Below are 25708 nucleotides of genomic sequence, written 5' to 3'. Positions count from 1 at the left end.
TTGTTGATTTCTCCATCTGCCACTGGTGTCTATCACTGGATCTTCTAGTCAGTATCTTTGTGATCAGGGATAAGTTAACTTCCTAATGGCCATCAGTTCCCCTGTCTCTAATATGAAGTTAGATCAGGCCATATTGAGACATATTTAGGCTGCGTACAGTCTTTGGTTCTCAAAATTTTCACCACTGGTTTAGTTAAGCTCAAGATGAGGAGTGGTAGGAGTCAGTCCTAGCTGTGCTGCAAAGTAGCCATGTGAACATTCAGGTAATTTTATATATATGTCTCTTTTCTTACACATTAAGCAAAGGTAAAATTACTTGCCTTATGATTTATATGTATCTAAAGTAAAAACATGTTTAAAAATGAAAATCATTCTATGAGGAAGGGTTGAATTTTACACATTCAGATGTATAAAGGACTGTATCTACAACTTATTTTGTCTTTCAACTGCTATTCCTACTGAAGATGAAATAAAACATAACCTGCTATTAAAGATTATACAGTCTCTTTGAATTTAACATAGGGTATTTGGATGTTATATTAACTGATTATTTAGCTAAAGCATAACAATCAGTGTTAATTTTCAGTCTTCAAATAGCCTCCTCTTCTCACTCTTCTCAGATGACACCTAGTGCAAGGGACATTTGTGTATCCACTGGCCCAGAATCTACATGGTGTCCTCCTGGTTGTCACTTTCTAGTGGTTTGGTTATATTCCTGGTGCTTAGGCACATGGTTTTGTGTGGTTCTTCTGAGTGTGAACCTAATATAACTTGCTTATTCTATGGCTTCTGCCACAGCATCCGTAAGATCCTTAACATCTCTGACCTCATTGACCTGTGTCTCATTCACTGTCATTTCCTTGAAAGTGAAGTGAAAAAGTCACTCAGTCTTTGTGACCCCATGGACAATACAGTCCATGGAATTCTCCGGGAGATCTTCCCAACCCTTTTCATTTCCTTAAAAAACTTATCTTAATGGCCACTTAGCTTAGTGTGTTTTCTCAAATACTTTGTATGAAAAAGGGTTAGATTGTAGAATTTTTAATGCTATTTAGTTCGTACATAAAAGAGCGAAAGTATACTGTGAGATGACAAAAATCTAATAAGTATGTGTTTCCAAATTCTTTTGATAGATAATAAACAATGTGGTCACTTTTAAATTTATTTAAATCTTATGGAAACATCTGTAATTTAATTATTTTCAACTTTACAAAATTCCTCCAAATGTCCAAAATTTGGAATTAGAGCCCCATTTTTGAAAAAAGATAAAATATAATTTATTTTTAGTATATATATATATATATGTATAATAAATTACATGTTATCTTTTTTGGATCATGGGGTTCAGTTCAAGAAATATTCTAAAAATACATGTGTATATATATGTATGTGTGTGTATATATATATATATATATATATACACATGTATTTCTAGGTCCATCTGCTGAGAGGCTGTAAAATAATGACACTGCAGTTTCTAATACTATTCTCCTGTAAGAGGAAGTGGTGCTTCTTGAAATGGCTGATAGTAGTCTGGGTGAAGCAAATACAAGATGAGCCTGGGTGAGCATTTGAGGCATCTTGTTGTGCTAGAAAGTAGGAGATATTCATAAAGTAAAAAAGAAAACAAAGAAAGAAGGAAGGATTAACTACTACTCAGTGACAGTAGAAAAGTATGTGTATCTGTATATAATTAAACATGATATTTTTTGTTGGTATAATCATATGAGGGATGAGACAGCTCTTTAAGGTTGAATTTTTAATTTAAATCTATTGTTCAGGAAATATAGGTAAATATGTATGCCACCAAACTCACAAAGTTCTTAACTATAAAATAAGTTTAATAAAACAAGGAGTGTTTGTGGGTGGAGAATGAGCTAAGAGTTTTTAGGATAGCAACAGTCTCTTCATATTTACTTCCCAAGTAATATTTACCTCATCTTTTCATGGATATGAAGATGAATTAGGCTATTGTGAAGCAGTTTCAACAGAGGAGAAAACTCAAAGTAGAGACCTGAGTAATTATCATTAAAAGTGTGTGGCAAGTATTCTTGGTTCAGGAAACTCTATTGTGAAATAAGTGTTTCAAATGTTTGCCCATAATAGATACTTACTTCTTCCTGTGAACTTGAATTTAGACTTAAAATTATGTTTTCTTTTATTGCAATTAATATTTACGTTTTAAAAATACATAGGAATTAATGTAAGAGAGATAATATTTCCTATATTTTAAAATCAGTATTTAAGCATTTTAACCCATTTTGGACTCATTTAGCATATAACCTCTTACCTTTGGATTTTACTTTTTAGATTTCTGGACTTCAAGAAACACTGAAGCATATGGAAATAGGGCATAGTTACCGTGCTCCTGAATTTAGAGGTAAAATTCAAATATGGAAAAACTAACTTATTATTGCTTGGTGATGTCTCAGTCTTGTCAGAACTCAAGTTATTCATTTGAGTAATTATTTACCATGAGTGAATACATGGTATGGTAATTTTCATAAACTAAAATGCTAATGAAAAGATCAAGAAGAAATATAGAATAGGAAATTGTATAAATTACTTTTAGAGAAAAATAGGGGTAAACTATTTTTTTTACTGCCTCTGCTTCTGGCCCTGATGGAGTATCTTGTACCAGACTAGCCTTCTCCTCATAAATAACTGTAAAATTATATTTGAGGCAATTATTTTTAGGCATTGGAAAGCATCACAAGTCACAGAATGCAAATGTTAAAGGGAAAATTTATAAGTTGAACTTCATTATCACCATGGCTGGGAAAATTTCCAAACCAAACTCTATGTAGCTGGAGGTAGAGAAGAGCATGGCAGTCCTGTATGAACTGAAAAGGCAAAGACTATAGTTCATAAGTTGTTGAAGCATCTAGAATCTGTAGGAAAGGGTACCAGATAAGAGGGTGCTGAAATGAATAGTGGCCTGGTTTATGAGGGAGTTTACTATGACTAGTTAGGTAATGGCTGGGCTAGGTATGCAGGACTACCTGATACTTACCAGAGAGAGAAGACTCTACAGGATTAAGAGAAGACCAGTGGTCTATATTTCTGTTTTGTGCCAGTACCATACTGTTTTGATTACTGTAGCTTGTAGTATAGTCTGAAATCATGGAGCTTGATTCCTTCAGCTCTTTTTTTCCCCAAAATTGCTTTGGCTGTTCTAGAGATTGTCATGCTGAGTTAAGTCAGTCAGACAGAGAAAGACAAGTATTATATTATAAATCTTATGTGTGGAATCCAAAAAGTTGGTACAAATGAACTTATCTATAAAATAAAGAGTTATAGATATAGAAAGCAAACTTATGGTTACCAGTGGGTTAGAAAGGGGAGAATAAATTGGGAGATTGGGACTGACATATATGCACTACTATATATAAAATTGATAACTAATAAAGACCTTTTGTATGGCACAGGGAACTCTACTCAACACTCTGCAATGACCTGAATGGGAAATAATCTAAAAATGAGTGGATATATGTGTGTGTGTGTATGTGTGCATATATATATGCACACACACACACACACATATATATATATATATATAAAACTGATTCACTTTGCTGTACACCTGAAATTACCACAACATTGTAACCAACTGTGAAAAGTGAAAAAGTGAAAGTGTTAGTTGCTCAGTCATGTCCTACTCTTAGTGATCCTATGGATTGTAGCCAGCCAAGCTCCTCTGTCCATGGAATTCTCCAGGCAAGGAAACTGGAGTGGATAGCCATTCCTTTCTCCAGGGTATTTTCCCAACCTAGGGATCAAACCTAGGTCTCTCACATTGCAGGCAGATTCTTTACCATATAAGGCAAAACTGTACTCCAGTACAAAATAAAATACAGTAGAAAACAAGAGAGAGAGAGGGAGAGAGGGGACCAGGGATTCTAGATAGCAAGCAGTGCTGGGATACATTGGCTTTCTGGCCATGTCTGGATGCAGACATGTTTGCATCCAACAAAGATGTTGAATATTGTTTTCAACACCTTGGTAACACAGTATTAACATTAAGCTTCCTGTGGAGGCTCACTGGTAAGAATATGCCTTCCAGGGTAGGAGCTTCTGGAGATGTGGGTTCAATCCCTGGGTTGGGAAGATCCCCTAGAGAAGGAATTAGCAACCTACTCCAGTATTCTTGCCTAAGAAATCCTATAATTTCTGCTTAATACAAAGGTTAAGATTTCTTCTTCTTAATTTTTTTAAAAGAATGACTGATAAAAACTGAAATTATAGTGTTGTAAAATAATGCTTATAAGGTATATAAAGGATAAGAAAATAATAATTTTGGGGGAAGTGTAAATGTTCTATATTTTGATTTTGGTGGTTATATGCCTACTTATCTTCAAAACTTACCCAACTCTACACTTAAAATGTATGTATTTTATTTTATGTAAATTATATCTCAATATTGTTAATTTACAAAAGAATGATAGAAAAATCTAAAATACAGAAAGACTGAAAAAGGGTACATTTTTAACAAAAATTATGTTACTTCCAGATGACTGTTCATTGTGTTTTCTGATTAATTAAGCTTAAAAGAAATATGTAGCACACTCATATTCAAAACTTTTTCTTAGCCTTGATTCAATCATTCCTATCTTAATTTATATTAAAGAAATATCAATTATGCTCAGTGATGCCTAGAGATTCTATGCACAGTGATGATTATTGCACTCATATTTATAGTAACAAAACCATACAAGGAGTCTTAATCCTTAACCATAAGTGAATATTTCAATCTAGTTGATCATACTATACTAGAAAGTCTTTAAAAATCATGCATAAAGAAATGTTCATGTTACAATATTAATGTTAAGAATAAAAACATATGGTATCGGATCATGTCTGTTAAATATGAGAGAGACTGAAAAATATTTACATAATTTTGTGTGATGTGATTATTTTTTCCTTTTTTCCTTACTGCATTTTTTTCAAAGAATATGTATTTCTGTTTACATCAAAAGTTACTTTTTTCATATGTAGATAATTTTTAGAAGATGTTGACTAGAAAAAAAAATACATGCAACCTAAATGTTGAGAGTTAGATTTTTTTAGAAGAGAGTATCTCAGGTGCCCCAGAGAACAACCTCCAAGGAGTGGGGAGGAGCCAGGCTATATACAAGTTTGCAGCAAGGTGACATGTACTCTGAATATTAAAAGATTACTCTTAATTAAGAAAATCCAAATCTCTCATAAGAAGAGATTTAGCGATCTTCTATGCATGGGAAACAGTATGAAAAGGCAAAAAGATACGACACTGAAAGATGAACTCCCCAGGTCATTAGTGCCCAATATGAAGAGTGGAGAAATAGCTCCAGAAGGAATGAAAAGGCTAAGCAAAAGTGGAAACATCACCCAGTTGTGGATGTGTCTGGTGGTGAAAGTAAGTCCAATGCGGTAAAGAACAAATATTGCATAGGAACCTGGAATGTTAAGTCCATGAATCAAGGTAAATTAGAAGTGGTCAAACAGGAGATGGCAAAAATGTACATTGACATTTTAGAAATCAGTGAACTAAAATGGACCAGAATAGGCAAATTTAATTCAGATGACCGTTACATCTACTACTGTGGGCAAGAATCCCTTAGAAGAAATGGAGCAGCCCTCAGTCAAAAAACAGTCTGAAATGCAATACTTGGATGCAATCTCAAAAACAACAGAATGGTCTCGGTTCATTTCCAAGGCAAACCATTCAGTATCAAAGTAACCCAAGTCTATGCCCCAACCATTAATGCTGAAAGCTAAAATTGAATGGTTCTGTGAAGACCTACATGATCTTCTAGAAATAACAGCAAAAAAAAAAAAAAAAATGTCCTTTCCATCATAGGGAACTGGAAGGCAAAAGTAGGAAGTCAAGAGATACCTGGAATAACAGGCAAGTTTGGCCTTGGAGTACAAAATAAAGCAGGGAAGAGGTGAACAGAGTACTGCCAAGAGAATGCACTGGTCTTACCAAACACCCTATTCCAACAAGACAAGGGACTAGTCCACATGGACATTACCATATGGCCATACTGAATTCAGATTGATTACATTCTTTGCAACCAATGAGAAAAGCTCTATACAGTCACCAAAAACAAGACTGGGAGCTGACTGTGGCTCATATCATGAACTCCTTATTGCCAAATTCAGATGTAAATTGAAGAAGGTAAGGAAATCAACTAGGCCATTAAGGTATGACCTAAGTCAAATCCCTTTTGATTATACAGTGGAAGTGAAAAATAGATTCAAGGGATTAGATCTGATAGACAGAGTGCATGAAGAACTATGGACGGAGGTTCGTAACATTGTATAGGAGGCAGTGATCAAAACCATCCCCAGGGGAAAAAAAATGCAAAGATGCAAAATGGTTGTCTGAGGAGGCCCTACAAATAGTTGAGAAAAGAAGAGAAGGGAAAGGCAAAGGAGAAAAGGAACGATATACACATCTGAATGCAGATTTCCAAAGAACCGCAGGAGAGATAAGAAAGCCTAAGTAAACAATGCAAAGAAATAGAGGAAAACAATAGAACGGGAAAGACTAGAGCTCTCTTCAAGAAAATTAGATATAACAAGGGAACATTTCATGCAAAGATGGGAACAATAAAGGACAGAAACAGTGTTGACCTAACAGAAGCAAAAGATACTAAGTAGAGGTGGCAAGAGTACACAGAAGAACTATAGAAAATAGATCTTAATACCTGCATAACCATGATGGTGTGATCACTCAGCTAGAGCCAGACATGCTGGAGTGTGAATTCAAATGGACCTTAGGAAGCATCACTATGAACAAAGATAGTGGAGGTGATGGAATTCCAGCTGAGCTATTTCAAATCCTAAAATACGATGCTGTGAAAATGCTGCACTCAATATGCCAGCTAATTTGGAAAACTCAGCAGTGGCCACAGGGCTGGAAAAGGTCCGTTTTCATTCCCATCCCAAAGAAAGGCAATGCCAAAGAATGTTCAAATTACCCCACACAATTGCACTCATTTTACTTGCTAACAAGATCATGCTCAAAATCGCCCAGGCTTCAGCAGTACTTAAACTGAAAACTTCCAGATGTGAAAACTGGATTTAGAAAAGGCACAGGAACCGGAGATGAAATTTTCAACATCCATTGGATCATTAAAAAAGCAAGAGAATTTCAGGAAAAGAGCTATTTCTGCTTCAGTGACTACGCTAAAGCTTTTGACTGTGTGGATTTCAACAAACTGTGGAAAATTCTTCAAGAGGTGGGGAATACCAGACCTGTCTTCTGAGAAATTTGTATGCAGGTCAAGAAGCAACAGTTAGAACTGGACATGGACCAACAGACTGGTTCTAAATTGGGAAAGGAGTATGTCAAGGCTATATATTGTCACTCTGTTTATTTAACTTATATGAAGAGTACATCATGAGAAATGCTGGGCTGAATGAAGAACAAGCTAGAATCAAGATTGCCAGGAGAAATATCAGTAACCTCAGATATGCAGATGACAGCACCCTTATGGCAGAAAGCAAAGAAGAGCTAAAGAGCATCTTGATTAAAGTGAAAGAGGAAAAAAAAAATTAAAAAAAAAAAGTGAAAGAGGACAATGAAAAAGCTGGCTTAAGACGCAACATTCAAAAAGTGAAGATCATGGCATCCGTTCCCATCACTTCATGGTATATAGATGGGGAAGCATTGGAAAGAGTGACAGACTTTATTTTCTTGGACTCTGAAATCACTGCAGATGGTGACTGCAGCTATGAAATTAAAAGATGCTTGCTCCTTGGAAGGAAACCTGTGACAAACCTAGACAGTGTATCAATAAGCAGAGACATTACTTTGCCAGACAAAGTTCCAGATAGTCAAAGCTTTGGTTTTTAGTAAGCATGTGAGGATGTGAGAATTGGACCATAAAGAAGGCTCAGCACTGAAGAGTTGATGCTTTCCAATTGTGGTGTTGGAGAAGACCCTTGAGAGTCCCTTGGACTCAAGGAGATCAAACCAGTCAATCCTAAAGGAAATCAATCCTGAATATTCAATGGAAGGACTGATACTGAAGCTGTAGCTGCAATACTTTGGCCACCTGCTGTGAAGAGCAGACTTATTAGAAAAGACCCTGATGCTCGGAAAGATTGCAGGCAAGTGTAGAAGGGGACCACAGAGAATGAGATGGTTGGATGGCATCACTGGTTCAATGAACTTGAGATTGAGCAAGCTCCAGGAGATGATGAAGGACTAGAAAGCCTGGTGTGCTGCAGTCCATGGAGTTGCAAAGAGTTTGATATGAATGAGCAACTGAACAACAACAAATTTTTTGGAAAATGCAAGTGTCTGGTCTTGCTGAAATCATTTCTTTCGTATGCATCTAACTATCTGGGGCCAATTCTGCTTTCTTTATTGTTCACTTCTTATTTCCTTGTTTACTAGTAAGAGATGGTGGATGTGGTGGGTGACCACCTTTCATATCCCCCAGCTCCTTATCACTATCTGGGAGGATGTAGCTGGTGGCTTCCATATAGCTGGGTTTTTTTCACCTGGGCTCAGATATTTGCATTTGGAAAAGGCTTGTTTCCTAGTAGAGCATAGAGCAGAAAATATTTCATTTCAGAAAGAACACAATCAAATATAAGTATGATGATTAAAATACCAAAATCTCAGGAACTCTTAACTCTTGAAATAAATAATGATTGTGAAAAATAATAAACACAAGAAGGCTTAAAGGTTGAGGAATTGTACATTAAATTGATACTTACATCAGTTAACCTCTAAATGTTACATTCTACTTACTAGTTCGTGATTTTATTTATTTATCCTTGACAACTCTATTAAAATAAACTAATGGTTTATAGATAACTCCTTTATGAAATTATCTCCTGATATTTAATTAAAAATGAATTCATGTTTTCTAGACTGACACTTATAAGTTACTTTGAAGATAAATTTTGTAATTACATTTTTATCTGTATTTTGAAGTGACTTTTGATCAAAATAAATTCAAACTCAAATGAAGAAAACATGTTTTATTTGAGTAGATCTCAATTACCTGAATAAAAGTAAGTCCTTAAATTATGTACTGAATAATACTGTGCTCCTTATAAACATTTTTATAAAGGATTTCTATTTTATAAAGGCTTTCTATTTTTATAAAGGATTTACAGTTCCTTTTCCTAAGCCTCTTGATTGATTTCTGCATTTGGCTATGTGATCTCAGAGTGTTATCAGATTGGCTGATCAACTGGAACCCTACTTAGTCAACTTCTTTGAGAAGAAGTTGGTTTATTGACTAACTGCTGATTCTTCATAAATCTTGCTGTCTTTCACAATTATTTTCATATATTTAACTCTTTCCCTCTTCATTTTCTCATTTTAGTTTAAGTTTTAAAATATTTTATCTATTACCTATTTTTCATTTATTTTGAGCAGAAATTTATATGGCAGTAGAAATTCTTTAGATTAAATATAATTTAGGAAGCAGTGACTTTATTACCATTTACTTTGTTATTTAATCTGAATTTAAGGAATAAGTGAAAACTTGGACTCACTTGGAGTAGTTCTCAAAGAATTTTAAATTTACCATATTTTTTTGACAACATTATATGTTTATTATGGAAGAATTTAAATGATAACAAATTGGAAAAATTATCCATAATTGCTTACACCTAGAGAGAATGTTAGAACTGGACATGGAACAACAGACTGGTTCCAAATAGGAAAAGGAGTACGTCAAGGCTGTACGTCACCCTGCTTATTTAACTTATATGCAGAGTACATCATGAGAAACGCTGGACTGGAAGAAGCACAAGCTGGAATCAAGATTGCTGGGAGAAGTATCAGTAACCTTAGATATGCAGATGACACCACCCTTATGGCAGAAAGTGAAGAGGAACTCAAAAGTCTCTTGATGAAAGTGAAAGAGGAGAGTGAAAAAGTTGGCTTAAAGCTCAACATTCAGAAAACAAAGATCATGGCATCTGGTCCCATCACTTCACGGGAAATAGATGGGGAAACAGTGGAAACAATGTCAGACTTTATTTTTTTGGGCTCCAAAATCACTGCAGATGGTGATTGCAGCCATGAAATTAAAAGACGCTTACTCCTCGGAAGCAAAGTCATGACCAACCTAGATGGCATATTCAAAAGCAGAGACATTACTTTGTCAACAAAGGTCCATCTAGTCAAGGCTATGGTTTTTCCTGTGGTCATGTATGGATGTGAGAGTTGGACTATGAAGAAGGCTGAGTGCTGAAGAATTGATGCTTTTGAACTGTGGTGTTGGAGAAGACTCTTGAGAGTCCCTTGGACTGCAAGGAGATCCAACCAGTCCATTCTGAAGGAGATCAGCCCTGGGATTTCTTTGGAAGGAATGATGCTAAAGCTGAAACTCCAGTACTTTGGCCACCTCATGCAAAGAGTTGACTCATTGGAAAAGACTCTGATGCTGGGAGGAATTGGGGGCAGGAGGAGAAGGGGATGACAGAGGATGAGATGGCTGGATGGCATCACTGACTCGATGGACGTGAGTCTGAGTGAACTCCAGGAGTTGGTGATGGATGGGGAGGCCTGGCGTGCTGCTATTCATGGGGTCGCAAAGAGTCGGACACGACTGAGCGACTGAACTGAACTGAGAGAGAATGTTATTAATACTTTAGTAGTTAAGTTTCTCCGGAGAAGGCAATGGCACCCCACTCCAGCACTCTTACCTGGGAAATCCCATGGACGGAAGAGCCTGGTAGGCTACAGTCCATGGGGTTGCTAAGAGTCGGACATGACTGAACGACTTCACTTTCACTTTTCACTTTCATGCATTGGGGAAGGAAATGGCAACCCACCCCAGTGTTCTTGCCTGGAGAATCCCAGGGACAAAGGAGCCTAGTGGGCTGCCGTCTATGGGGTTGCACAGGGTTGGACACCCCTTAAGTGACTTAGCAGCAGAAGCAGCAGTTACGTTTCTCACCTGAAAAGTGTTTATAATTCTATGTTTGCTCTTGTGTGGTATGTAGAATAGTAGAAATGTTCCTAAGAGAAACTATGATTTAATGATTATTATCAACTAGATATTTGAAGTGATAGTTACATTACAGTTTTCTTTGTTGTAATTGGAAGTATTGTGTATCTAATATTTACAATAAACTACACAGAAAACCTTTCAGTATGACATGTTATGAGATAAAACGTTTTGTGCAAATTACATAAACTCAAAAAGTTTTTCATATGCTGTTTTTTAATTCTGTTTGTGTTAGCTGATATTTCTTTGATTTCACATGAGGCTGCAAAGAAACATATATTTTATGATATCTTATAATTTATGATAGGAATCTATGAATTCAAGAAAAATATTTAGAAATTGAAAATCATTTATGAAGTGAAAAACTGTGAAACTGACTTCAGAGCATCACAAACAGATGTCATATTTAGTAGAGCAAAGGTTTTAGCTTAAGTAATTGCTTTTTGGTTTGGGTATTTTTTGTTGCTCAGAATTGCACTACAGGATGTCAGTTTCTTATGACTATTTGTAGTAAATGGTCTAGTTTAGATAGATACATGTCATCATTTAAAATATAGCTCTTTCCCTTTTTCTCTATTACCTTTTTCTTAATTCTAATTAGATGTATACTTTGATCTTATTTGAGCTTTCTAATCTCTTGGATATTTTCTGTTTTTCTCCCTGTGATAAATTATGGATACTTTCTTCATGGTATTTTTTCAGTTAAATTATTTTCTTTTCAGCTGTATTTAATCTATATTGGAGTTAGGGACTGATATAATATAGGAACTTACATATTTGTTAAATGAATATGTTCATGCATATCTGACATTTAACCAGGGGCCTTAATATTCTTTTAGTTAACACTGAATTGAATGTGCACATCTGTGAAGAAGTGGTTTAATGGGTGAAATTTAGCATTGGGAGTACAATAACTATAATTTCTGTAAGTTAAAAATGTGTTTATTTGATGTTTATTTCTCTTAAGGAATTGTACCTTCCTTAAGCTATGTTTGTGCCCAAGTAAAAACTGGCATAGCAGCAGTCAGTACTATAGGCCTTTTCATTAACAAATATCAGATGATAAATATAAGGATGCTCTTATGGGGAAATGGCCATTGTTAGTATATTACTAAACATTAAGAAGCATTTTGTGGAATTTTGAAAAATTCAGTTCAGTCCAGTCACTCAGTTGTGTCTGACTCTTTGCAACCCCATGAACTGCAGCACGCCAGACCTCCCTGTCCGTCACCAACTGCTGGAGTCCACCCAAACCCATGTTCATTGAGTCGGTGATGACATCCAGCCATCTCATCCTCTGTCGTCCCCTTCTCCTGCCCTCAATCTTTCCCAGCATCAGGGTCTTTTCAAATGAGGCAGCTTTTTGAAAAGTAGTTTTCACTTAACCATGAATGTGACAAAGACCCAGTGTTTGAGCCTCTCATTTGTCCAATATAAAAGTGAATGTTATCTGATAGTGGAAATCATGCTATTATTGGTACCTTGAGAAATGATTAAGAAGTATTATTTTTCTTTCCATTACACATACATTGTGCAATGTATATTCTCATGTTTTTGTTGCAAATGTTGAATTTTTTCCTAAAATATTATTGAGGTGTAAATTCTTGTAATTTCATTTTGCTTGTGGAACAACTACATATACTTGTAAACTAAGCACTTTTTTGTTGTTTTACTTTCAGTTATCCTTATCATTTTGCTGTTTGTCTCTTGCTTTTTATTTTATTTCTTGAAAATTGGTGTTTAGTAATGTTTTACATTCTACATGAGGTTTTCTCATAGAATTATCCACTGGAATCCTGGATCTCTCTATCGCTTTCTCCTTTCTGCCCTGTAGATATTGCTATACAAATTCTCCTTATATGTAAAAGGGAACAAAAGATAGTGAACTACACAGCGTTATTGCCAGGCTGTCATGAAATAACACATATGCTGTTTAGACAAGTAGCTGTTATATAGTAAATCATCAATGAAGCATAAATGCTAGCTATTATTATTTTAAATCATCATCAATACCAGGTTTTCACTGTTGTCATGGAAGAGGAAAATGCCATAAAAGAGAATTTGAAGTGAAAGTTTTTCTCTAATCTCAACGAGTTGTAACTGTTGCCTTTCCTCCACATTTTGATTTACAGATTCTGTGAGACCCTAACTTGTAGCACCATTGAGGGAAGACAGACAGTCTGAATACCCTAGTGTTTGAAGTTTTTAAAGTACTTTTATGTAGTATTAACTTATGCAACATTTGGCTTTTATGTTATTGTGGGGGTTATTTTCATGGTTTTCTTCTTTGAAACTGGTACTGAGTTGGAAAAATTGGATCAGGAAAGAAACTAAATGCTAGCTAGCATGTGCTTCCTCACCTTTTTAACATCATAATTATTTGAGGAACTTGACAAAGAATCCTTTGAGATACTTTTGTATTCATTGTCTTTTCTCTGTCATATATTGATGTTATAAATTAGAACATTTAGTTATTTAAGAGTTAATGATTATAATCATATTAATTATTTGAAATCAGCTGGCTGTTTAGAAATACAGAAGGAAATTATGTATACCTAAACATGTATATGTATATGAAAAGATGTGAAAAAGAAACAGAGTTTTCATATCACTTTTATATTCCCCTCAAATGATTCCTTAGGACTGTCCCTTATGTCCATGGGAGTTTAGACACGAATATTACAACTACTTTGGAATGTTACCCTGTGTTTTCTGTTTTTTTTTCAACATTGTGAAGCATAGAGTATATATTATTAATACAATTTTCATTTAAAAATCTCTTCTTTATTATCCAGTTCCACTTGGGAAATTTTTGTTATTGCTTACAATTCTCTCCTTTGACCCCCTTCAGCTTTGTTTATAAATACATGAAATCTCATGAAAGCAGGAATTTAGATATAATTGAATTGGAGATTGGCTTACATGCTTTTCAGCTGGCTCGCCAAGCCAATTCAGTAACCTTGCAGCATTACCACCCTGCATTTTTGGGAAATGAATTTGAAACTTCACTTACAACATTTTGTTATGGTTTTAATATTATTATTTTAATACTTCAAAAATACATGTGTGATGAATGTGGCTTTCTTTTTTGGTTAAAATATTTCTTACAGACAAACAGTATAAACATTAAGAGTAAGTTGTATTATCTTTCAGTTGTTCCTACTTGTAAAAAGGAAAATGCACCAGAAGGTCCTACTCAAAAACGTCTTCGTGAAGCCAGAGAACAAAGCAAATGTAAAGCAAAGGCAAAAGTTAATACAAAGGTATGGTTTTTATTTCCATTGATCCGTAATTAACTCTCAGATATTCAGATTCATGGACTCACATTGTATCATTATTTTATTGCAAAATGAATTTAGATGTTATGAATTCCAAACTACTTGGACTATAGATGGAAAATGCAGGTTCTTGAATATTAGTAGTAATTGAGGGACACACATGTATTAGTGGTGGAGACAGCTGCCATGTTTTCAAACTTAATCATGGCCATTTCTGCTCCTTTTTCTTTGTCCAGAGAAATAACTGTCAAGTCATCCCTTATTTATTTTCTCATACTAAAACTTCAGACTTTCATCAGTCTTTTAAAAAAGCAGAATGGAAAGAATTAATGCCCCATTTAAGAACCTCATTATGTCTTAGTGCCTTTGCTGTGCGATCAGGCTGATAGTTCAAATCTTCTGCAGTGATTACAGAAAAATGGTATTAAAAATGTCTGGTCAAAGAAATCAAAAATGAGGAAGAAAGAAAATTACATAAAACCCATGAAAGGTTTAGTTTCTTTTCATGAAAATTGCATAAAGTTTTAGCTGAGATATTGAATGTTTTTATAAAGTGGTTGTTACCTGTGAGTTCTAAAGTATCTGACATTTAAGAATGAAAAAATTTACAGATATAATAACTTTCTCCTGGTAGTAATGCTATAACAACAACAGATATTTTTTTTAATGAATTCAAATAATCACTTAGCTAATATCTCTAATGTTTTTTCCTCAAAGGTATTCCTTGGAATCTAGTGTCGTATGTAACATTTGAATAAAACATGAACCAAATACTTTTAATGATAGATTATATTAAGGATTTGATAATCACCTTTTTGTGATGTTTAGACTAGTGTTTCATTGTTCTATTAACAATATTAATTTTTAAATTGTTGGTATTTGGGGGAGAATCCCCTCAGCCCGCCTCCAGCTTCCCTATGCTTTCAAAGTCCCATCAGGACTGACCCTCCACTTCTGTCACCATAGAGCTTTCCCACGTCTCCTCATGCCTGTAGTTTGAGTCTCTTCCAAATGGGGTGGTAGGTGACTCCATTGCTGTCAGTAAGTTGTGCTTCTTCTTGTTTGGATAATCTTTATATATCTCCACAGAGGTTATTAAGTCAGGGAGCAAATATAGCACTCACAATAATTAAAAAAAAATTAGAGCTAAGGATTTGGGGTGTGATAGTGGTGGTTTTCATCAAGAAACATTTTCCTTTTCTAATGTGGCTTAGGCATTCTTTTTAACATATTAATTCATACTTATAAATGATTGTTTCAGGTTAGTAGTTAAAGATATTGAGCTCTGTGTCATAATCAAAATTCCAAGCTTGAATGAGTTTCTTCTGTGTTTAAGGGTGTGTGACAACTGACTGTGGGCTGTCTGTAAGTGGGTGACAGTCAGGGATGTTGGAGCAGAGCAGGCAGGAAGGCTGTCCGGGCCATTGCTCCAACAGTGGCCAAATAAATAGAGACATTTTGGAACTTTGAGGTTAAAGCACATGGTATATTTTAGTGAGGCTGCCTTTCCTGTCCCATTCCCCATCCCCCCGCCCCAATCCTACTGTTCTCGCTATGGTAAGATGCCAGGTCTGGTGTATGTGCTGGCGGCAGGGGTGCTCTAAAGTTAGCCCAAGCTTTGTTTTTCTCTTTAGTCCTGACATATAAGTGTGTATCTCTCAAGGCAATTTCCCTCCTTTTATTAGGGATCGATTCTTGGCCTTTAGTCTACATGTAAAAGCTTTATCATGTATCCTCTGTATAAAAGTGAAGAAAAATAGGCTAGAAGGAATGTTTTATTTGCTTTTGCAATTTTAAAAGCAGTTACTTAATGAGTTTTTCCCATGTTTTGCCTTTTCATTCAGGAAAAATCAGGGTATCATTTTGGGTTCAAGTCAGAAAAAGAACTACTTTGGATCATTTTGAACAAAATAACTATAATATATGGAGTTGGTTATATAGGTTACAGAAGATCTAAGATGTCATCTAGGAAAGAAGCAGACAGCTCAGAGATTGGCAATGGCAGGGCATTTTCCTATGTTGGGGACACACTGGGAGAAGAACATTATTATCAGAACTGAACTGGGTCCAGCACGTAGGAAGAGTATGATGTAAGAGTCTGTCTAGTAGGAGCTAGAAACGTGGAAAGGATGCAGGGCATGGGGGAAGGAACTTGAAACACATAATACTAAGGGAGGGATTAGAAAAAACTCATTAATTGATATATATTAAGAAAATATTCATAGTCAAACAGTCTATTTCTAATCATAACATGTACTTTATATACTTCTTCCCTTTTTTTTTTTTTTTTAAATTTCTCATTCAGGGTTTATGCTTTGTTTAACCAGCATCCACTGGAGTTCTTTATGTGGTGAGCTGGGGGCTTCTCAGGAGACTCAGTGGTAAAGAATTTGCCTGCCAAGCAGGAGATGTGGGCCTGATTGCTGGGTTGGGAAGGTATCTTGGGGAAGAAAATGGATGACCCATATCTTTAATACTCAATGGTCTGAGGATTTAGTGGTCCTATTATCTTGTTACTATATAACATGGATGTACTAAGATGGGCCCCAGATATTTTGCTGGGTTCTAAAATGTAATTCCATAATATATTTTCAAATATAACATCTTTGCTGATGACTTTCAAAGCTACATATTAACATACTTAGCTGCACACCAATAATTTATCTATTTATAATTTCCATCTTGAGATGGTACCATTGCCTCAAAAGAAACAGTGTCAGACTTTATTTTTTTGGGCTCCAAAATTGTGGCAGATGGTGACTGCAGCCATGAAATTAAAAGACGCTGCCTCCTTGGAAGAAAAGTTATGACCAACCTAGATAGCATATTCAAAGCAGAGACATTACTTTGCCAACAAAGGTCCGTCTAGTCAAGGCTATGGTTTTTCCAGTGGTCATGTATGGATGTGAGAGTTGGACTGTGAAGAAAGCTGAGCACCAAAGAATTGATGCTTTTGAACTGTGGTGTTGGAGAAGACTCTTGAGGGTCTCTTGGACTGCAAGGAGATCCAACCAGTCCATTCTGAAGGAGATCAGCCCTGGGATTTCTTTGGAAGGACTGATGCTAAAGCTGAAACTCCATTACTTTGGCCACCTCATGGGAATAGTTGACTCATTGGAGAAGACTCTGATGCTGGGAGGGATTGGGGGCAAGAGGAGAAGGGGACGACAGAGGATGAGATGACTGGATGGCATCACTGACTCAATGGACGTGAGTCTGAGTGAACTCCAGGAGATGGTGATGGACAGGGAGGCCTGGCGTGCTGTGATTCATGGGGTCGCAAAGAGTCGGACACGAATAAGCGACTGAACTGAACTGAACTAAATTCACAAATCATCTTAATTCATAAATAAGCTAATTTCTTCATTTAAAAACTTTCTTTTAATAGTGACTGCAATCTACTAAAAGAGTCAATTCAAAAATATGTCATTTATCATCTTTGATACTCTCCTTTCAGTGTCTCCCACTGATCAAGGCTCCCACTGATGCCTTTTTCACATTAGTTGGCAAGTTCTGAATTTTTGTACTGGGGTTATGTAGGAAGGGGAGATTTAGGGGTTAAAAATCTGATAGAAAAGTACCTAACAAGCTTATCTTGAAGTTTTTTCATTGGAAGAGCAAGTTTAATTAAATTAAATTGGGGGATTAAGGAAGAGTACATCATGAGAAATGCTGGGCTGAAAGAAGCACAAGCTGGAATCAAGATTGCTGGGAGAAATATCAATAACCTCAGATATGCAGATGACACCACCCTTATGGCAGAAAGTGAAGAGGAACTTAAAAGCCTCTTGATCAAAGTGAAAGTGGAGGGTGAAAAAGTTGGGTTAAAGCTCAACAGTCAGAAAACGAAGATCATGGCATCTGGTCCCATCACTTCATGGGAAATAGATGGGGAAACAGTGGAAACAATGTCAGACTTTATTTTTTTGTGTTCCAAAATCACTGCATACAGTGATTGCAGCCATGAAATTAAAAGACGCTTGCTCTTAGGAAGAAAAGTTATGACCAACCTAGACAGCATATTCAAAAGCAGAGACATTACTTTGCCAACAAAGGTTCATCTAGTCAAGGCTATGGTTTTTCCTGTAGTCACGTATGGATGTGAGAGTTGGACTGTGAAGAAAGCTGAGCACCGAAGAATTGATGCTTTTGAACTGTGGTGTTGGAGAAGACTCTTGAGAGTCCCTTGGACTGCAAGGAGATCAACCAGTCCATTCTAAAGGAGATCAGCCCTGGATGTTCTTTGGAAGGAATGATGCTAAAGCTGAAACTCCAGTACTTCGGCCACCCCATGAGAAGAGTTGACTCATTGGAGAAGACTCTGATGCTGGGAGGGATTGGGGGCAGGAGGAGAAGGGGATGACGAAGGATGAGATGGCTGGATGGCATCACTGACTTGATGGACGTGAGTTTGAGTTAACTCCGGGAGATGGTGATGGACAGGGAGGCCTGGCATGCTGCGATTCATGGGGTCGCAAAGAGTCGGACAGGACTGAGCGACTGAACTGAACTGAACTGAACTGAAGGAGGAGATTATGGGGGACTTTCAAAATTACCTTTAAACTACCTATCACACTGCTCCTTTTTCTTTTTAATTATCACTCCCACCCTTCTAAAGCTGATCTTCATGGAAAAACCTTAGCTTCCTCCTAGACTGTTCTCAAGTAGTCCATTCTGTATGACATTGAATATTTTTGCCATAAACTTGCTGTTATAAATTGGATTAATCTTCCTTAGACAGTTGTATAATTTTACTTTTCAAGCCAGTTTTAGTATCCAGATAGCTCAGTTGGTAAAGAATCCACCTGCAATGCAGGAGACCCCAATTCAATTCCTGGGTCTGGAATATCATCTGGAGAAGGGATAGGCTACCCACTCCAGTATTCATGGGTGTCCCTTGTGGCTTAGCTGGTAAAGAATCTGCCTTCAATGCAGGAATCCCACTAGGGATTCCCTGGTGGCTCAGATGGTAAAGTGTCTGCCTGCAGTGTTGGAGACCTTGGTTCAATCCCTGGGTCGGGAAGATCCCCTGGAGAAGGAAATGGCTACCCACTCCAGTACTCTTGCCTAGAAAATTCCATAGATGGAGGAGGCTGGTGGGCTACAGTCCATGGGGTCACAAAGAGTCGGACATGACTGAGTGACTTCACTTTCTTTCAATGCGGCATACCTGGGTTTGACCCCTGTGTTGGAAAGATCCCCTGGAGAAGGGAAACATTACCCATATTCCTTAGAGAATCCCATGGACTGTATAGTCTGTGGGGCCACAAGGAATCAAACAAGACTGAACAACTTTCACTTTCACCTCACTTTTCCTGATATGCCATGCTAATTTCCCTATATTTTTCTATAGCATATGAGATTGTGCTCTAAAAGTTAATTCTTATGGTTTAAACTATTTCCTGTAAAATTATGGAAACAATTTCCCTAAATACTGGAGAAAAGCCATTTGTCTTCCCTCTGTAAACCAAACAATGGGTTACTAAAATAGTCAACAGTTTAGTTTTTGTGAAGACAACTATACATTTTGAGAAGGCAATGGCAACCCACTCCAGTACTCTTGCCTGGAAAATCCCATGGACGGAGGAGCCTGGTAGGCTGCAGTCCATGGGATCACTAAGAGTTGGACGGGACTGAAGCGACTTCACTTTCACTTTTCACTTTCATGCATTGGAGAAGGAAACGGCAACCTACTCCAGTATTCTTGCCTGGAGAATCCCAAGGACTGCAGAGCCTGGTGGGCTGCCGTCTATGGGGTCGTACAGAGTCGGACATGACTGAAGCAACTTAGCAGCAGCAGCAACTATACATTATAACACAGTTTCCCTCTATCTGTGAAATATATTTTACTCTAAAAGAAGTGAGAATCATTATGCAGTTAATTGAATGTCTTTTGCAGTCACATAAGTCACAGATAAGAGAAATAAATTACTACTTTCAGTTCAGTTCAGTCGCTCAGTCTTTTCTGACTCTTTGCGACTCCATGGACTGCAGCACGCCAGGCTTCCCTGTCCATCACCAACTCCCAGAACCTCCTCAAACTCACATGCATCATGTCAGTGATGCCATCCAACCTTCTCATCCTCTGTCCTCTTCTCTTCCCGCCTTCAATCTTTCCCAGCATCAGGGTCTTTTCCAATGAGTCGGTTCTTTGCATCAGGTGACCAAAGTATTGGAGCTTCAGCTTCAGCATCAATCCTTCCATTGAATATTCAGGACTGATTTCCTTTAGGATGGACTGGTTGGATCTCCTTGCAGTCCAAGGGGCTCTCGGGAGTCTTTTCCAACACCACAGTTCAAAAGCATCAATTCTTCAGTGCTCAGCTTTCTTTATAGTCCAACTCTCACATGACTAATGGAAAAAGAAATTACTTCTTTAGAGGCTTTGAATGGTGATCAGACATGTGAAAAGTTAAAGACAGTAGTTGTTTAGTCGCTAACTTGTGTCTGACTCTTGTGATCCCACTGATTGTAGCCTGCCAGGCTCCTCTGTCCATGGGATTCTCCAAGCAAGAATACTAGAGTGGGTTGCCATTTCCTTCTACAGGGGATCTTCCTGACCCAGGAATTTAACCCAGGTCTCCTGCATTGCAGGCAGATGATTTACCAACCGAGCTATGAGGGAAGCCCATCCTCCCAAGAAGTTTATGGTGGTGGTGGTTTAGAAACCACCATACCTTTATAAAGTTAAAGGTATCAACATTTTTTGTTGTTGTTCAGTCTCTAAGTCATGTCCTATTCTCTGTGACCCCATGGACTGTAGCATGCCAGTCTTCACTGTTCTCCCCTGTCCTTCACTATCAATTTGATTTCTGGTTCCTCTGTCTTTTCTAAATCCAGCTTGTACATATGAAAATTCTTGGTTCATGTACTGTTGAAGCCTAGCTTGGAGGATTTTGAGCAATACTTTGCTCGCATGTGAGATGAGTGCAATTGTGCAAGTACTTTGAGCATTCTTTGGCATTGGAAATGAAAACTGACCTTTTCCTTCCTGTGGCCACTGCTGAGTTTTCCAATTTTGCTGGCATATTGAGTGAAACACTTTCACAGCACCATCTTTTAGGATTTGAAATATTTCAGCTAGAATTCCATCACCTCCACTAGCTTTGTTTGTAGTGATGCTTCCGAAGGCCCACTTAACTCCGCAGTCTGGCCCTAGGTGTGTGATCACACCGTTGTGGATATCTGGCTCATTAAGATCTTTTTCTGTATAGTTCTTGTGTGTATTCTTGCTACCTCTTAGCATCCTCTGCTTCTGTTAGGTCCATACCATTTCTATTCTTTTTTTGCCCATCTTTGCATGAAACAGAGCTTCCCTAGTAGCTTAGAGAGTAAAGAATCTGCTTGTGGTGCTGGAGACCTGGCTCAGGAGGATCTTCTGGAGAAGGAATGGTAACCTAATCCAGTATTCTTGCCAGTCCAGGATTCTATGGGAGAATCCCATAGACAGAGGAGCCTGGCAGGCTGTAGTCCATTGGGCACAACTGAAATGACTTAGCACTAGCAACTTGTATGAAATGTTCCCTTGATATCTCTAATTTTCTTGAAGAGTTCTCTAGTCTTTTCCATTCTATTGTTCCCCGCCCCCCTGCCCTTTTTTTTTGTTTTTGTTTTTGTTTTTTTTTCACATAGGAAGGCTTCTCTCTCCTTGCTGTCTTTGGAATTCTGCATTCAGATGGGTGTATCTTTCCTTTTCTCCTTTATCTTTTGCTTCTTTTCTTTTCTCAGCTATTTGTAAGGCCTCCTCAGACAACCATTTTGCCGTTTTGCATTTCTTCTTCTTGGTGATGGTTTTGATCACCTCCTCCTGTACAATGTCATGAATCTCTGTCCATAGTTCTTGAGGAAATCTATCAGATCTAGTCCCTTGAATCTGTTTGTTGCTTACACTGTATAATCGTAAGATATTTGATTTAGGTCATACCTGAATGACCTGGTTGTTTTCCCTACTTTCTTCAATTTAAGTCTGAATTTGGCAGTAAGGAGTTCATGATTTGAGCCACCGTCAGCTCCCGATCTTGTTTTTGCTGACTATATAGAGCTTCTCCCTATTTGGCTGCAAAGAAAATAATCAGTCTGGTTTCAGTATTGACCATCTGGTGATGTCCATGTGTAGAATTGTCTCTTGTGTTGTTGGAAGAGGGTGTTTACTATGACCAGTGCATTCTCTTCACACAACTCTGTTTGCCTTTCCATGCTTCATTTTGTACTCCAAGGCCAAACTTGCCTGTTATTCCAGGTATCTCTTGACATCCTACTTTTGCATTCCAGTCCCCTATGATGAAAAGGACATCTTTTTTTGATGTTAGTTCTAGAAGATCTTGTAGGTCTTCATAGAACTGTTTAACTTGTGCTTCTTTGGCATTAGTGGTTGGGGCATAGACTTGGATTACTGTGGTTTGCCCTGGAAATGAACCAAGATCATTCTGTTGTTTTTGAGATTGCACCTAAGTACTGCATTTCAGACTCTCTTGTTGACTATAAGGGCTACTCCATTTCTTCTTAGGGATTCTTGCCCACAGTAGTAGATATGACGGTCATCTGAATTAAATTCTCCCACTCCTGTCCAATTTATTTCACTGATTCCTAAAATTCCAGTGTTTACTCTTGCCATCTTCTGTTTGACTACTTCCAATTTACCTTAATTCATGGATCTAACATTTCAGGTTCTTATTTAGTATTGTTCATTACAGCATATTTGCACATAACTCTCAACTTCTTTAGGGGCTATTTTATATTTTGATTTGCTTAATGAAAACATGGAATCTTATTTAATATCTTTGTCATGATATCTTTGGTATTTATATAAAATAGATTGCCATTTAAATATAATGATATGAAAATGTAAAGAGGAGTGAAAGTTCCTTTTAACTCTGATAAGCCAATTTATGTCATCATGTTGTGTGATGCCACCCTGGCCTGTTAATGGTGCACTTCAAGAATAATTAAATACCCTTTCATGCTAATACCTTGCTTTATTACAGCAAATTTAGCTGCATTTTGTATAGTATTATTGAATATTGTTAAGCAGTAATTGTTTTTTGCCAGAAGTACTGTGATTCTGACATCAACCAATGATGATCTCGGCATTTTGTCAATAATTATGAATACTAGTTTAGGATGTTAAATTAGCATTTTTCAGACATAAGGTTGCAAAATAGGAAATTAGATTTGCATTATTTTTAGAGTTTAGAATTATGGAATGTATTAAAAAGTCTAAAACCATATGCAAATGAAAATTTTAATGCCTGTAATTTGATAATAATGTTGACTATATTTAAGAGTTGAAAATATCATTAAAAATCCCTGAGGAAATACATTAATCAAAATATTTATTCATAATATTGTGCCATGTTAAATACATAAGGATTAAGCCAACTTGTTTATAATTCTGTTCTGAGTAGAAAATCAAATAACTAGAAATACATTACACTAAATTTATTCTGCTTTACATAAAAAGAAGTAAATGTTAATCAGAATAGAAGTAATTAAGAAATACTAATTATTCTCAGGTTTTAAGCTCTACCATTTATTTTGAATCATGCATAAACATGAAGGATTTAGAAAATATGAAATCAATTTGCAATGGGAAAATGCTTCAGTTCAGTTCAGTCGCTCAGTTGTGTCCAACTCTTTGTGACCCCATGAATGGCAGCATGCCAGGCCTTCCTGTCCATCACCATCTCCCGGAGTTCACTCAAACTCATGTCCATCGAGTCAGTGATGCCATCCAGCTATCTCATCCTCTGTCGTCCCCTTCTCCTCCTGCCCCCAATCCCTCCCAGCATCAGAGTCTTTTCCAATGAGTCAACTCTTCGCATGGAGTGGCCAAAGTACTGGAGTTTTCAGCTTTAGCATCATTCCTTCCAAAGAATACCAGGACTGATCTCCTTTAGAATGGACTGGTTGGATCTCCTTGCAGTCCAAGGGACTCTCCAACACCACAGTTCAAAAGCATCAATTCTTCAGTTCTCAGCTTTTTTCACAGTCCAACTCTCACATCCATACGTGACCACTGAAAAACCATAGCCTTGACTAGATGGACCTTTGTTGACAAAGTAATGTCTCTGCTTTTCAATATGCTATTTAGGTTGGTCATAACTTTCCTTCCAAGGAGTAAGTGTCTTTTAATTTCATGGCTGCAATCACCATCTGCAGTAATTTTGGAGCACCAAAAAATAAAGTCTGACACTGTTTCCACTGTTTCCCCATCTATTTCCCATGAAGTGATGGGACCGGATGCCATGATCTTCATTTTCTGAATGTTGAGCTTTAAGCCAACTTTTTCACTCTCCTCTTTCACTTTCATCAGGAGACTTTTTAGTTCCTCTTCACTTTCTGCCACAAGGGTGGTGTCATCTGCATATCTGAGGTTATTGATATTTCTCCCAGCAATCTTGATTCCAGCTTGTGCTTCTTCCAGTCCAGCGTTTCTCATGATGTACTCTGCATAGAAGTTAAATAAGCAGGGTGACAATATACAGCCTTGACGTACTCCTTTTCCTATTTGGAACCAGTCTGTTGTTCCATGTCCAGTTGTAACTGTTGCTTCCTGACCTGCATACAGATTTCTCAAGAGGCAGATCAGGTGGTCTGGTATTCCCATCTCTTTCAGAATTTCCCACAGTTTCTTGTGATCCACACAGTCAAAGGCTTTGCATAGTCAATAAAGCAGAAATAGATGTTTTTCTGGAACTCTCTTGCTTTTTCCATGATCCAGCGGATGTTGGCAATTTAATCTCTGGTTCTTCTGCCTTTTTTAAAACCAGCTTGAACATCTGGAAGTTTTTATATTTTCAAACTTCAGTCAATATCAACATCTATAGTTTAAAATACACCTGTGTTCAAGTAATATTTCCTTAACTTATTATAAATATATTTGACTATAATATATAAATGTACAAATTATATATTATATTGATTACATATATATAAAAAGCATAAATGGAGATTATACACTATGGTCTTATACAACTTGTTTTTTTCTTTTGGTGTTTTCCTTCTAAGATTCTTCCATATTCTTGTATGGGGCTGTAATTCATTTCACACTATTTACATGAATGTATGTTCAGATTGTTCTCAAAGTCTTAGTCCAGTAAACAGGCTGCCATGTACACGCTCCCGCGTGCACATATGCAAGGTTTTCTGTAGGATGCTAAATTTCCAGTGAAATTGCTGGAGAGATGAGGATTTTACTAGATAATGTTGTGTTATTTTTCAAATTATTTTAACATGTCTATAAACCCACACATAGAGTTCCTATTACTCTATGTCCTTTTTGACACTGGATACTACAGATTTCTTTGTTTTTGCCAGTTAATGAATAAAATACGTTACCTCACTCGGTCTTAATTTTCATTTTTCTTACCAATAGTTAAATTTAACTTGTTCTCTTTTGCTTAAAGGCAGTTCTTATGCTTCCTTCTATAAAATGTCAGTTCATAGTTTTTTTTCCCATTTTTA

General features: G+C 36.9%; 1 protein-coding gene across 8 annotated transcripts in view; it reads left to right on the top strand.

Moving 5' to 3' along the window:
- Nucleotides 1–25708, top strand: part of SPAG16 (sperm associated antigen 16) — a 1071375-nt gene that overhangs the window by 55780 nt on the left and 989887 nt on the right. For all 8 annotated transcript variants that reach the window (XM_086341619.1, XM_086341641.1, XM_086341630.1 and 5 more), the window contains 2 exons: nt 2311–2380; nt 14121–14230. In XM_086341619.1, coding sequence (XP_086197745.1) covers nt 2311–2380; nt 14121–14230 — 180 coding nt within the window. The remainder of the gene's footprint in view (nt 1–2310; nt 2381–14120; nt 14231–25708) is intronic.

Source organism: Bos grunniens, chromosome 2 (assembly GCF_055505025.1).
Source record: "Bos grunniens cultivar Pamir isolate PY7600 chromosome 2, Bosgru_T2T1.0, whole genome shotgun sequence".
NCBI classification, from domain to species: Eukaryota; Metazoa; Chordata; class Mammalia; order Artiodactyla; family Bovidae; genus Bos; species Bos grunniens.
Note: the sequence above shows the minus strand (reverse complement) of the source record. Positions and strands in the feature narration are given on the sequence as shown.